The 14,275-nt window shown below is 41.5% G+C and overlaps 1 protein-coding gene across 1 annotated transcript in view; it reads right to left on the bottom strand.

Annotated features, from left to right (window-relative positions):
* Positions 1-251: 251 nt before the first annotated feature.
* LOC134801507 (twitchin) overlaps positions 252-14,275 on the bottom strand; it is a 159,122-nt gene continuing 145,098 nt past the window's right edge. Inside the window, 13 exon segments of the mRNA XM_063774119.1 lie at positions 252-992; positions 1,461-1,630; positions 3,022-3,158; positions 4,049-4,163; positions 5,909-6,047; positions 6,681-6,847; positions 7,730-7,880; positions 8,814-8,932; positions 9,914-10,083; positions 10,758-10,953; positions 12,122-12,246; positions 12,685-12,850; positions 13,855-14,084. Of these exon segments, the coding sequence (XP_063630189.1) occupies positions 786-992; positions 1,461-1,630; positions 3,022-3,158; positions 4,049-4,163; positions 5,909-6,047; positions 6,681-6,847; positions 7,730-7,880; positions 8,814-8,932; positions 9,914-10,083; positions 10,758-10,953; positions 12,122-12,246; positions 12,685-12,850; positions 13,855-14,084 (2,092 nt within the window). The 3' untranslated portion in view covers positions 252-785.

The following is a 14,275-nucleotide window of genomic DNA, read 5'->3' as shown; positions in this document are numbered from 1 at the left end:
TCGGTCCAACTCTATTTGGAAATGTATTCCAGGGTGGCAGATACTTTTTCGTGCGTCGTTTCATCCGCTATACTATCCTCGTAAAACCCAGGGCAATTTTTATGATTTTGAATTTGGAACTTTCTTTTATTTCTAGGTATATGAGTTCAAAACTCGAATTTAATTTGTACTTGGACAAGGACTTTCGAGGCTATTGATGCTTACTTTATGACTGGTTTGTAGGGTTCAGAATTTCAGATAATAAAATACCATTTTAATTTTTAGGTATACATATTTATTTATAAATTACGCGGTCACATGATATAAATTAATTATGTACAATTAAATAATACAGTTAAATTTATATAAAAATAATATTACAGACTTGGTCGGCACGCGGCGACCGTTTCTAGGATACTTTTGGTGGCTTTGAAAATATCCCCGAAAGGGTCATCGCGGGTTCGAACCTAGGACCACATATATTAAATTTCAAGCTTAAATTCGTTTAAGGAAGCTTCAACATCTGTTAGGTGAATAAATAAAATTAAAAACGAAACTGCATCGGATAACGTCGACATAAAATAAATTAACATTTGAACGTTAATAGTGACTAGAGAAATCTCACGATCACATCGACAGGGTGTAACACTTAACTTAAATAAATTAATAAACTTTTATATTTTTTATAAAAAAAATCCTTTACACACTTAGACTCCGAATTGTATAAAAATGTCATCAATAAATAGGTTTCAATTTAGCGTCACAATATTTTTGTTTAAATACTAGTGATGTGACAGTGTCAGTCGTTATGCCTCGACGACGTTGAGATAGAAGGCGGCGTGCGAGTCGCCCTTGGAGCCGACGGCGCGCGCGGAGTACTGTCCGGCGTCGGCGGCGGCGGCGGCGGCGATCTCGAGCCGGTACCGCGCCGTGCCTTCCATCGTGAACCGGTAGCGGGCCGACGTCTCGTCGATGGGCTTGCCGTCCTTCAGCCATTGGAGCTGGAGCGGTGGCTGTGGGAAGAAAGATTAGATCAGTATATCAAGTACAACTAAATTAATAAAACTATGTAAAAATGAAGGCACCCGTGATGGTACTTGATAGTACGTAACTCGAGAGGCTAACCTGGGAGCAAAAAAGTCATTTTGAACGAACAGAACTGTTCTATTAGAAATATAATTCATTGTATCCTTTATCTCACAAAAACAAATGTGTTGCTTTCCTCCAATGATCAAAGATTTTTCAAAGGATGACAATTCTAAAATAAAATTTTGAAAAATGTACATATTATAAAAAGGTTCACCTATTAGCACGGTATCTTTCCACGAGTAGACATGTATACATCATGTAGTGCATATTTGACATTTTCACGCGGATCACAGCAAATCGTGCATGCAGGAAAGCGGTCTATTATTTGTTATAGTCGTTCGATTTGTAGCTGGCCCCGAACGGCTAATCCTTTGTCTATTCTTAAGTTATACCTTGTCGAGCTCGGCGGTGAAGACGGCGGGCTCGGCGGCGCCGACGGTGGACGAACCAGGGAAGGCCTTGTATTGTGGCGTAGCACTAGTTTCTCCAGGTACGGACACGACCAGTGTGCAGGAGGAGAATGATTCGCCCGCGTCGTTGAACGCCTCACATGTGTATACACCTGAAAAATATAATAAATATTATGGAACATATTTACACAAATTGACTAAGCCCCACGGTAAGCTCAAGAAGGCTTGTGGTGTGGGTACTCAGACAACGATAGATATAATATATAAATACTTAAATACATAGAAAAACAACCATATGACTCAGGAACAAATATTTGTGTCATCACACAAATGAATGCCCTTACCGGGATTCGAACCCGGGACCATCGGCTTCATAGGCAGGGTCACTATACCCACTAGGCCAGACCGGTCGTCAAATATACAACAATGTACTCATTAATTACAACATGTGTCTAGTATTTAACTGGATCATGCATGAGGGGTGAGGAGAAATGACCGAACGGGATAGTCTTATGTATCTTTCAGTAGGAGTAGCGAAAGCGCTATTATTATTCTGTCCTTGTCACAGTCTCACATTTTTTTATTCCCCACCGTAAATTTAGTATGGATTATGGTGGGCAACAAATAAATTCACCAAAGTAGTGTCGCGTTGCGTATGTTTTGTCCCTCATGGACGCACGCGTATAGCTCATCCATAGGATCCTATACCAACTATGAATTACACGCAGTCCCGTTTTATAATTAATAACAATGTACATGGTTGAACCGTTCAATGTTTTGGACTTTTTGGGCTGAAAAGCTTGAGAATATGACATGGGACGCTCGACATACACGAAAGAATGTGCGAATCCACCCTTTTCGAACAATCTAACAATAAGCACAAATTTAGTAAATTAATCACATAAATATCGACTTCGGCGACAGTATCTACTTTAAAACTTTGGGATTTTTCAACAAAAACCCCTGGTGTAAAACGGATAGAAAATAACATCACCTGACATTGCTATTAGATTTCATTAGGCGCTACTTGTCTGTATTAACATTTTATAATCAACTTCTACATGAGCTGAGCATGCGTTGTTCACTACACGATTTGATAAAATATGTACGATTTAACTGACCATAAATAGACCTTATGACATTGCCATAAGGTTGAAGAATAATCAGTAAACTGTGGTATGTAGTACATATTGGCATCCTCGGGAAAATCTCCCTGGGAAGGTATACGTCCAAACGTGGTCAATATTCGACCCTAAATCATTGTTATAAGGTTCAGAACGTACCGGCATCCTCGAGGAAGATCTCAGCAATGTGCAGCTTGTGAATGTTGGCCTCGCTGCAGTACTGGAATTCTCGAGGGCGTAACTGATCAAAAGTCAACCTTAACTCGTTGCTATAGGGTTCAGAACGTACCAGCATCCTCGGGGAAGATCTCAGCAATGTTCAGCTTGTGAATGTTGGCCTCGCTGGAGTACTGGAAGTCTCGAGGGCGTAACTGATCAAAAGTCAACCTTAAGTCGTTACTATAAGGTTCAGAACGTACCGGCATCCTCGGGGAAGATCTCAGCAATGTTCAGCTTGTGAATGTTGGCCTCGCTGGAGTACTGGAAGTCTTTCGAGGGCTTGATCTCCTTGTTGTTGTGCAGCCACACCACGTCGAAACGCTCGGCTCCCGTGATTCTGGACATAATACCGACTTTTTATAATAATTGCATTAAAAAGGTGTTGTGGTCTTGTTTTGACGGAAATAAAATATGAATTTTGTTATGAAGTTCCTGGTGTTTTTTGCTACTCAAAAATATAAACATAGGTACTTGACGATCACATTTAAAACACGGTAAAACTTCCATCCGCAAGGTAAATAGCTGTAAGAAGAACAAGACTCTTTTCTATAGGGAATATTACGCAAAACTCTGCGTAGAGGGCCCTACTAGCACAAACCGAGAGTCTACCGCGAAACACGAAAATCTAAATTTCGTTATCTTCCTTTCTATCACTCTTGCATATTCGAGCGATAGAGAGGCAGACAACTAACTTTCGGTTTTCGTTTTTCGCGGTAGACTCTCTGTAAACGAACCGCCTTAATGCATTAAAGTCATAATGAAAACTTGTCAAAAAACTGTTTAAGGCATAGTATATATAAGTTAATCTATGGTTTACAATATGCGCTAATGCTGCTCTCTGGCGGCAGAAGATTGCAGTAATACCCCCTAATCATAGAGAAATACAGTAAGAATAGCGTGCTCACTCCATACATCAGTTTTGATACCAAAATGACTATTATTTACAACTAACATTAAAAGCAGAAGGAGTTTCAAACAGAGTTCAGGTTAATCCGGTTATAATTTTAGCTGAAAATTGTTGAGCATTAGACTTTTCGCTCGTCGGAACATTTATAGTCGAGTAGCAGTACTGATAATTCCGCTACTCGATGCTAGATGTCGACTACGAAAATAATAGTCGTTTTGGTACTAAAACTGATGTATGGAGTGAGCACTCTATGTATTTTTTTCTTTATGCCCTAATCGAGTTTAAGTTTAGTAGTGTTACGAGTTAAAGCGTGACCGTACCTGCAGGACAGCGTGACGGCATCTCCGTCAGTGACGATCTGTGAGATGGCGTGGTCCACGATCCTGGGCGGTTTGTCGCCAGTTTTCACGCCGGCGGCCGCACTACCTTCCATCGCTGCGAAAACAAGGAAGTTGTTAGGAAAATGAAGGCAAGAAGAGGCAATGAATTATATAATTTAATCGAACTTAAACTGCCTTATCCAATTACACAAACGGGTCTACCGCGATATAATTTAATTGGAGTCTTTCCGTAACCACAGCTGGTGCAACTCAGCAGAAACGTCGGAATTTAAGGTAAAAACAATGAAATTATATTGCGGTAGACCCGTTTGTGTAATGAAATATGTGTACAAAACGCGAGAGTTTAAAGTGTTAAACTGCCTTGCCTATAAAAATGTAGACAAAAAGAGGCAGTGAATTACATAATTTAATCGAACTTAAACTGCCGTGAATATTATTACATTTATTTTACGGTACTCTACGTATGCAACGCGCTGCGTGGAGTGCGCCATTGCGTGGCGCGCTGCAATGTGTAGAGATGTAGTGCATAATTATTTTCCATCGTACTTTTTCGGAAACGTTCGTATTTGTCATGCTACTTCAGTCAACCTCAGTACTTTTTGTACCGAGACTGACAGAAATAGCAAGACACGTTCGTACGTTTCCGTGAAAATACGATGGAAATTATTATGCACTAGATTTGTACCTATCTATTTAGACCTAGTAAGTAACAGGTCGTGCGAGTGACTCAATTTATTTATTTTTGATTATTTTATTTATTTAGAATACATACAGTCATACAATATGAAGCAAATGTAATTCATTAATACTTTACAATATAACGTTGGAATACTAATAATAATTACATCGAGTGAGTCAATAGGCTAGATGACTAATTTTCATTTATGGTATCAATCGATCAGGTTTGTTTTTAGGATCAAATGTCTATATGGGACCCATTGCATTAAAGCAATACAAAAGTCAGAAATGATAGTCAAAGTCCGACAATCGTACTTCACTCGCGAAACGCCCCTAACAAAACGATATGTGACCGTGACGTCAAGGTCACAGAGAGTCCATCTTGAAGTATGAGTGGTATGAACAAAACAAGAAAATTGCGATTTTGTCGGTGAAATATTGCGTTTATGTATATAGTTTCCATACAATCCTTTTTTGGATAAAATGTGAGGAATCGAATGGTGTCCTTATTTTTGTCGTTTTTGGAAGTTGAAAAAAACCTATAATTTTGAAACTTTCAGGTGCTGTACTTTTGTATTATTTCCATATTTTTTTTAATATCCACAATATTGTGATAAATTGCTCATTTGCTATCTATTTTACTAAATTTTGTTGTAAAATTCAACATGTGTCATCATCCCTATTATGTGACTTAAACCGAAAAATTAATTCAAATTGACATTGGGTAAGTCTGCTGAGTAAAAAATAACACAAACGGTACAAGATAGTTTCTAACGATGTGCTACTACTATAACTAATATTTAGTTAATATACTCACGTTTGACGGTGACCTTGCACTTGGTCTCGACCTGGCCCTGGCTGTTGATGGCCCTCAGGGAGTACTCTCCCTCGTCTTCGGGGAACACCTCATGGATGGCCAATGAAGCAACTCCATTCTTGTATTTAGTTACGAACTAATTACTTAACCACTATTTAGTTAATATACTCACGTTCGACGGTGACCTTGCACTTGGTCTCGACCTGGCCCTGGCTGTTGATGGCCCTCAGGGAGTACTCTCCCTCGTCCTCGGGGAACACCTCATGGATGGCCAATGAGGCAACTCCGTTCTTGTATTTAATTACGAACTAATTACTTAACTACTATTTAGTTAATATACTCACGTTTGACGGTGACCTTGCACTTGGTCTCGACCTGGCCCTGGCTGTTGATGGCCCTCAGGGAGTACTCTCCCTCGTCCTCGGGGAACACCTCATGGATGGCCAATGAGGCAACTCCGTTCTTGTATTTCAGGTCTATCACCTGTTGAATTGAAAAAATATTGGTATAAGTTCAGAAAAACACGGCAGAAAAAAAACTGTGAGTATATTCAGTTTATTGTCAGTTCTAAAAAAGTGATTATATGGCAAAAGGGCACTGTAAGGATTATTTAATGGTCACCAATAGGGTAATTCGCCAGTAACTGGCCACTGTTAGTAATTGGCCACCCTAAACTAAAAATGAATTCTATGCACCTATAAACAGAATTCATTTTAGTATAAGGCGGCTAGTTATTGAAGGCTGGCCAGTTATTGAAACCTTATACTAAAATGAATTCTGTTTATAGGTGAATAGAATTCATATTAAGTTTAGGGTGGCCAGTTATTGGCCGGTGGTCCATCCAGTCCGTCCAGGGGTGTTCCTTCACGGGCCGCCAGCACATCGGGCAGGGCTCGCGCGAATGAGGGCACGCACATTGTTGAGGAGAGATGGAAGGACTTACATCAGAAGAGTGCAGCGGTTGGCCGTTCTTGTACCACTCGACCCTGGGGTCAGGGTCACCGCGCACCGCACAGGACAGGTTCAGGGGTGTTCCGTCACGGGCCGCCAGCACATCGGGCAGGGCTCGCGCGAATGAGGGCACGCACATTGTTGAGGAGAGATGGAAGGACTTACATCAGAAGAGTGCAGCGGTTGTCCGTTCTTGTACCACTCGACCCTGGGGTCAGGGTCACCGCGAACCGCACAGGACAGGTTCAGAGGTGTTCCATCGCGGGCCGCCAGCACATCGGGCAGGGCTCGCGCGAATGAGGGCACGCACATCGTTGAGTCCGATGCTGGCACTGGAATAAACATAGTTACTTTTAGGGTCACATAAGTTTTCAAGGATTTTTAACCGTCAATAAGTCCACGATAAGTGAATGTAAATAATAAAATTGCTATCTGAAGGTCTAAATTATCTCTAAAGGCCGACAATGCGCGACCGGCGGCTGCAACCATAGGTGGGAACGAAAGGTCCGATCGCTGTGTCAAGCTCCAAGCTATGGTTGCCACCGCCGCCGTCGCCGGTCGCGCAATGTCGTGGCCGGGCCGTAATAAGAAATTGTTAGGCATCTTTATATAGGCTACATTCAATCAAAACTTCATTTCAAGAAATTATAACGACATTTGAAAGCTTTTCTGATTTTGTTGTCATGTTTTGGTTGGACACTGACAATTTTTAGGCTAAGCCATTGAAAATATGATTGGACTAAAAATCACCTTTCTAGCATTTGTTGGATTATTAAAATAATAGCGTTTGTAAGGGTGGTATTCCACGTGTCCCGATTTCTTTGTCTAACGTCATTGCATCTCACTCTCTCATTAAGCAAAATGTGAGACGCAATACACATTGGACAAAGAAGTTGGATAGGTGGAATACCAACCTAAGCGATATTTTAGTGAGATGTCGTAAGGTACAGTCAAGTGTAAAAATATGGGTGCACTCATCGTACTCAAAAATATGTCCCATAGCTCTTATGTCAGCGAATTAAGAATTATGGGACATATTTTTGAGTAAGTTGTATGCACCCATATTTTTACACTTGACTGTACAATGTACATTGCACGCACTTGCGTAAGACCTCTAGAAATCTATATTGAAAGCAGAAGTATTTTCTCATTTAAGTGAAGTTTTGTTATATCTTCTTGAGAAATAAAGATTCTTAAACCCGAAGTATACTCACAGACTAGCTCTTTGGTTGTGCTCCTAGACCTCGACGAGGCATCTGAGTCCAGTTTAGCGCCATACTTCTTCTTGGACGCGTCTACGGAAGTCTGAGGCGAGAACTTGGGCCTCGCGATAGCGTGCGTCTTGACTGGCGGGTCGATCGTCACCTGATCACACACGATATAGTCATTCATTTAGTATTGCAATACAGATTCAAACATAAAGTAATCTTGGTTGACTACTGACGAGGAAAAGGGACCCCTTATGGTCGGCCATGCTACTCAAAAAATTTACCAACCGTTTATAGGTATAGCAAATTGTATGTTGACCACTGACCAGGAAAATGAAGGGTCGGGCAAGCTGCTCAAAAGACTTTCCCCACCGTTTAGCAAAATATATGACAAAATGGATATGTATGATTCCGTTTTTGCCGGTGTTTTACTGTACTTATAGAGAAACGCGTGTGCGACGCGTCACCGTGGACCTTATTGGCCTGATGTGTAAAATTTAAAATGGCGTCATGACGATCTACAGACGCGTCAGTAGAGGTTTTTGGCGAGTGAAGCGTTACCCCATATGCGACAATTTGTGTAAAAGAAACTTGCTTCAATTAGTTAACATGAGAATAGAAGAAGCTTGTAAACTCGAGGAGATCAGACCGGAAACTATAGTCTGTATCTTTGGGTATTTAAATAAAATTAAACAAAATCTACCCTCAAAATGACTTCTTAAGCCAGTTGAGGGTAGATGAAAACATTACATGATCAAATAATGTAGGTTAAAGTCAGGTCGTTCAGTGACTGATCCAGGCGGTTTTGTATTTGGTTGGTTAACCAATAAATGTTATGACTACCCGAATATGTACAAATTGTTTGTTTACTTTTATTTAAATACCTAAATATACAGACTATACTTCTGAGCATATATGGACATAAAAAAAATAATTATCAAAATCGAACACCTCTGTAAAAAGTTATGCGTGGTCATACATAAAAAAAAAATATATATATATACGCGTCGACTTGAGAACCTCCTCCGTTTTTTTTTTCGTCGGTTGAAAAAGATGAACTTAACTTTTTTTTCATTAGGTTTGTTAGTACCTTGGTCTTGGTGATGATCGGAGGCGGCGCGGGCTTGATCGGCTTCTCGATGTAACGCCGGTCGCCCGAGTGGAGGAAGTTGTGTGCTAGCGCCGCTTGTTCCGCGCTCACTACCTCGCCTGCACACACACAAATACATTAATTGTTGATAGCTAGAACCCTTCTAATTTCATGAACATGTTGGCAAACTTACAATAATTCGAAAACTGAATTAAGAATTGCTAATTAACGATTATGCAAAATATTAATTTTTAGAAGTAAATTTTAAGGGGTTTTGCTGTTGTGCCCTTTAAAGCTTTTAACGCATTCACTGCCAGGGGGCGTGGCCTAGGAACAAACTTGTATGACGGTGGACGCACATGTGCGTCGGGGGCAGTGAATGTGTTAACAGCATAAACAATAATTTAGTTTTTTTTTTCAAACTTGGAACTCGAACTTACTGAAGTTGGTCCTAAATGATTATCCATTTAACTTTTTACTAACAGATTTTCTTTTAATATACCGCAGATCACGACGATGCTCCGTGATGATACGACAAATACCAATGACGTACCTTCAACAAAAACCACACACGACTCACCACGTCTCATCTCATCACGACACGTCTCATCAGAACACGCCTCATCAGTGCCGTGGCAGTTGGTAGCAATACAAGTGTATTTCACGCTGTCTTCTGGTCGGCTGTCGACGATCTCAAGCGTGACCTAGCTGATCTCAGGTATGATGCACCTTCTACGATGACGACACACAACGTCTCATCAGTGCTGTGACAATGCAGGTCTATTTCCCACTGTCCAGACGGGGTCCAGAGTCGATCTCAAACGTGACCTAACTGATCTCAAGGATGACGTACCTTCAACAATGACGACACAAGACGTCTCATCAGTGCCGTGGCAGTTGGTAGCGACGCAAGTGTATTTCCCGCTGTCTTCTGGTCGGCAGTCGAAGATCTCAAGCGTGATCTAGCTGATCTCAGGTATGATGTACCTTCTACGATTACGACACACGACGTCTCATCAGTGTCGTCGCGATGCAGGTGTATTTCCTACTGTCTAGAGTCGATCTCAAACGTGACCTAGCTGGTCTCAAGGATGACGTACCTTCAACAATGACGACACAAGACGTCTCATCAGTGCCGTGGCAGTTGGTAGCGACGCAAGTGTATTTCCCGCTGTCTTCTGGTCGGCAGTCGACGATCTCAAGCGTGACCACGCCGTCCGAGTTCGACATCGAGTAGTCCAACTTGGATAACTCCTTTCTGTCCTTGTACCTGTGAAGTATGACAAATATGAGATATTTAGTTCAAGGATATCATTACAGATATACAGTAGTCAGTAAGTAGTATTTGTCTTCCATTTGTAATTTAAAAGTGAACATATTTTCTTAATGAAGAGTGTAAATACAGTTAACAATAAAATAAACTCCGAAGAATTTGACATGAGCAGTCGTTTTTCCTCAGTTCCACGGCTCGGTGTATTGTGAATCTTAATTTACACATAGCCACAAAGTAAACAATTTATTAAAGCCGGTAGTGTCTATTGTAAAAAGCGCTAGTGGCCTAGCGGTAAGAGCATGCGACTTTCAATCCGAAGGTCGCGGATTCAAACCCCGGCTCGTACCAAACCAATGAGTATTTCGGAACTTATGTACGAAATATCATTTAATATTTACCAGTTGCTTTTTGGTGAAGGAAAACATCGTGATGAAACCGGACTAATCCCAATAAGGCCTAGTTTCCCCTCTGGGTTGGAAGGTCAGATGGCAGTCGCTTTCGTAAAAACTAGTGCCTACGCCAATTCTTGGTATTAGTTGTCAAGCGGACCCCAGGCTCCAATGAGCCGTGGCAAAATGCCGGGATAACGCGAGGAAGAAGGAGTGTCCATTGTATGAGGGTCCTATTGAGCAGGAAGGCGACTGCCTTCTCGCTTTGTCTCTGATAGTTACCACTTGACAGTGGGGGTCGGGCGGCCGCTGAGGCAGCACAGCAGCTTGCAGGTGTCGCGCGCCTGCATGACGCGCGGCCGCAGCTGGAAGGTGAATACTGGCGCCGTCTCGCTCGTCTCCTGCCAGAACGTGTACGGGAGGGCGGAGCGCCGGCGCGGCGCTTCCGGCGCGTGCTGGCGTTGGACCTTCGGGACCGCTGGAAAAATTGAGGCGTGTTAATGTTTAGTCCACAAAATGTCTATGAAAGTATAATTGAGGTCTGGTTTTCAAAATAGTCTGTCGAGCTTTTTCCGTCAGTAGAAAAAAGCGGCAAATTTAGAAAATTTTGGCAGTTATCGTCACATAGAAAATTTGAATTTCGCGCCTTTATCTACTGAGAAAGTTGTTTGACCGGCTATACCATACGATATATTGATACATTAAAAATTTAAAGCACAACAAAGTAACATATTTTGCTTAACACAATTACCTATACCATAAAATTATACCGCTACCTTAAGATAACAACGTCAGGTTTCCTTTTGAAGACACAAAATGCACAAATAGAAATGTACTTCAAACTATTATTTCACTAGGACCTAGGAAACAACTATAACCGGAAGTAACTGTGACAAGTAAACAACTACACAGAGCACAAATATAAAAAAAAAATTACAAATTAGAAAACACTAATGAAAGTTTTTAATTAATGTCAATAAAGCTAGGGCAATATTATTTTTATGAGACTAAGTCGGTTAAAATTTTATCTGTAAACAATTGTTGACTTTGTTTCACTATTTTTTAAGTAATATGTTTATATTTCTTTTTTGTATTTAGCGCCAGACAATGCTATTTTTGCCGATCTGTCTACCTGTGCCACTGAATTGATAGTAATCTATTTACGACCTCGGTTAATGCCACCGAGCGATCTTAGGTCTAATAATATACCTGCGATCTCACAGTGCCCTAGATTTACTAATTGGCTGTTTAATTAATTGATTACATAGTCAAGAGACAGCGAGTCTTAAACTTGATTTATTGCTTTAATACCGATTTCTTTGATTATAATTAAATGAAGACAACATTTGTATATTAATAAACTGTGCTGGGGTATTTAAAAGTTTACTTTATGCTTATAATGATCGTGTCAAATAATTACAAATGTATAAATTTAAAATACTTTTGCGGGTCAACTTAAGAATGCCCATATTATTAAAATATATGTGATACAATCGGTATTATAACTTTTGTCGTATCGTATTAGACACGATTAGACTAAAATTTACCTAAACAAGAAATTAACCTGATAATAAAAGTATCCAATAGAGAATAATCTTTAAATGATCCATTGTTATATGCTAATGTACATAAATTACAATACTTACGTTGTACGTTTAGGAAGACGACCTCCTCGCGGAAACCGTAGTGGTTCTCCGCGCGGACGATGTACTCGCCGCGGTCCTCTAGCTTGGCGCGGTTGATGATGAAGTAATAATCGTCGCCAGCGTATCTAAACAAACGAGGAATTATTATATATTTATGTTATTACCGACACAAAAAAACATACAGTAAAAAAATTACCACGCAGCCATGATGTTTTCTCTATATCGTTGCGCTCTTTGTGACTAACGGAATGATTAACGACATTAGATGAAAGTCCGCGACAATTCAGAGACATCAATCTATATATCCAATATACTTTCTTCATAGATTACTATATCTCCTAGTCATATTTATTTTATTTGTTAGGAAAACTTACAGCTAGAGAAACAAGTTAGGTAATAACATAGAAACAGTAAGCCAATTACAAGTTTCCACAGGTAGAACACGCATATACACGCACGTATTTGGCAGCAGAAGACGTTTTCTGGTAACAGATTCAACTTTTACAGTCATAAAAGTTAGCCAAGATTAAGTATCCTGGTCACGGCACCAAAGTGTAACTCACCTCTTCATGAACTTGACGGACTGTCTCAGCTCGTGGTTGTTGTGCGACCACGTGACCGTGGGCGTGGCGCAGGCAATGATGCGGCAGTACAGCTTCACCGACTGGCCCTCATAGCAGAAGGCGGACTGCGGTCGGATTACGAAGCGTGGCGCCGCTTGTCTGCGGTCTGTTGAGAGGAGGAAATTCGATTAATATTTGACGTTTTGAATTTCTATTATAGGATAAGTAAAAATATAAAATCATTGACCCTTTTATCAAAGGTTTATTGATCACTTAACTGTTTACTGCCGTAATGGAAGACGCCTTCAAGCTCCTGGAATGGGAAGGACTTGGCATCAACATCAACGGCGAATACATCACTCACCTTCGGTTTGCCGACGATATCGTAGTCATGGCAAAGTCGATGGAGGAACTCAGCATGATGCTCGATGACCTCAACCGAGTTTCACAACGGGTGGGCTTGAAAATGAACATGGACAAGACGAAACTTATGTCAAATGCCAATGTTGTGCCCATCCCAGTCTCTGTTGGGAACTCGGTACTCGAAGTTGTTGACTCGTACATCTACCTAGGACAAGTAGTCCAATTAGGTAGGTCCAACTTCGAGAAAGAGGTCAACCGCCGAATCCAACTCGGTTGGGCAGCGTTCGGGAAACTACGTAATGTCTTTTCGTCCGACATACCTCAGTGCCTCAAGACGAAAGTCTTTAATCAATGTGTGTTACCAGTGATGACTTACGGCTCCGAAACGTGGTCTTTCACTATCGGCCTCATCTCAAAACTTAAAGTCGCTCAACGAGCTATGGAGAGGGCTATGCTCGGAGTTTCTCTACGTGATCGAATCAGAAATGAGGAGATCCGTAGACGAACTAAAGTCACCGACATAGCCCACCGGATTAGCAAGCTGAAGTGGCAATGGGCAGGCCACATTGCACGCAGAGAAGATGGCCGATGGGGTCGAAAAGTGCTCGAGTGGAGACCACGGACTAGCAAGCGCAGCGTAGGACGTCCACCCACAAGATGGACAGACGATCTTGTTAAGGTCGCCGGAAGACGCTGGATGCGGGTCGCTTCCAACCGGCACGTATGGAGGTCCAAGGGGGAGGCCTATGTTCAGCAGTGGACGTCTCATGGCTGAGATGATGATGATGATGATGATTGATCACTTACCGAACTGTCCATCGTAAATCTTCCACTTCTCAATAAGCAGCTTCCTCAAGCTGCTGTATTCGCTCAGCCTGCCGATGGGCAGCGCAAAGCCGGCCCAGTCGTCGTAGCGGCTGCGTAGCCTGTCGCGCATCTTCTCGTATCTGCGGGCTTCGATGGTAGCTGTACGCGATGCTGTCGCGTCGCCGGCCAGCCATGGGTGAAGCAGGCATTCGTGGGCCGTTAGACGTTTTCTGAGGGAAATTAGGTTGGATTAGTCATGAAAAACAAATTAGTTTACGACAGATTTCAAGAAGATTTAAAATAGATCTCTACATCGACTGATCAAGCGATAGAGTTTGTATTGTCACTGAATTTTGATGGACTCTAGAAGGTCTTGTAAAACGCCTCTGGGTGGATGGGGGAAATTCCAGCAGCGGGAATG

The sequence above is a fragment of the Cydia splendana genome, chromosome 22, assembly GCF_910591565.1.
Source record: "Cydia splendana chromosome 22, ilCydSple1.2, whole genome shotgun sequence".
Taxonomy (NCBI): domain Eukaryota; kingdom Metazoa; phylum Arthropoda; class Insecta; order Lepidoptera; family Tortricidae; genus Cydia; species Cydia splendana.
The sequence above is the reverse complement of the archived record's forward strand: the minus strand, read 5'-3'. Positions and strand labels throughout refer to the sequence as shown.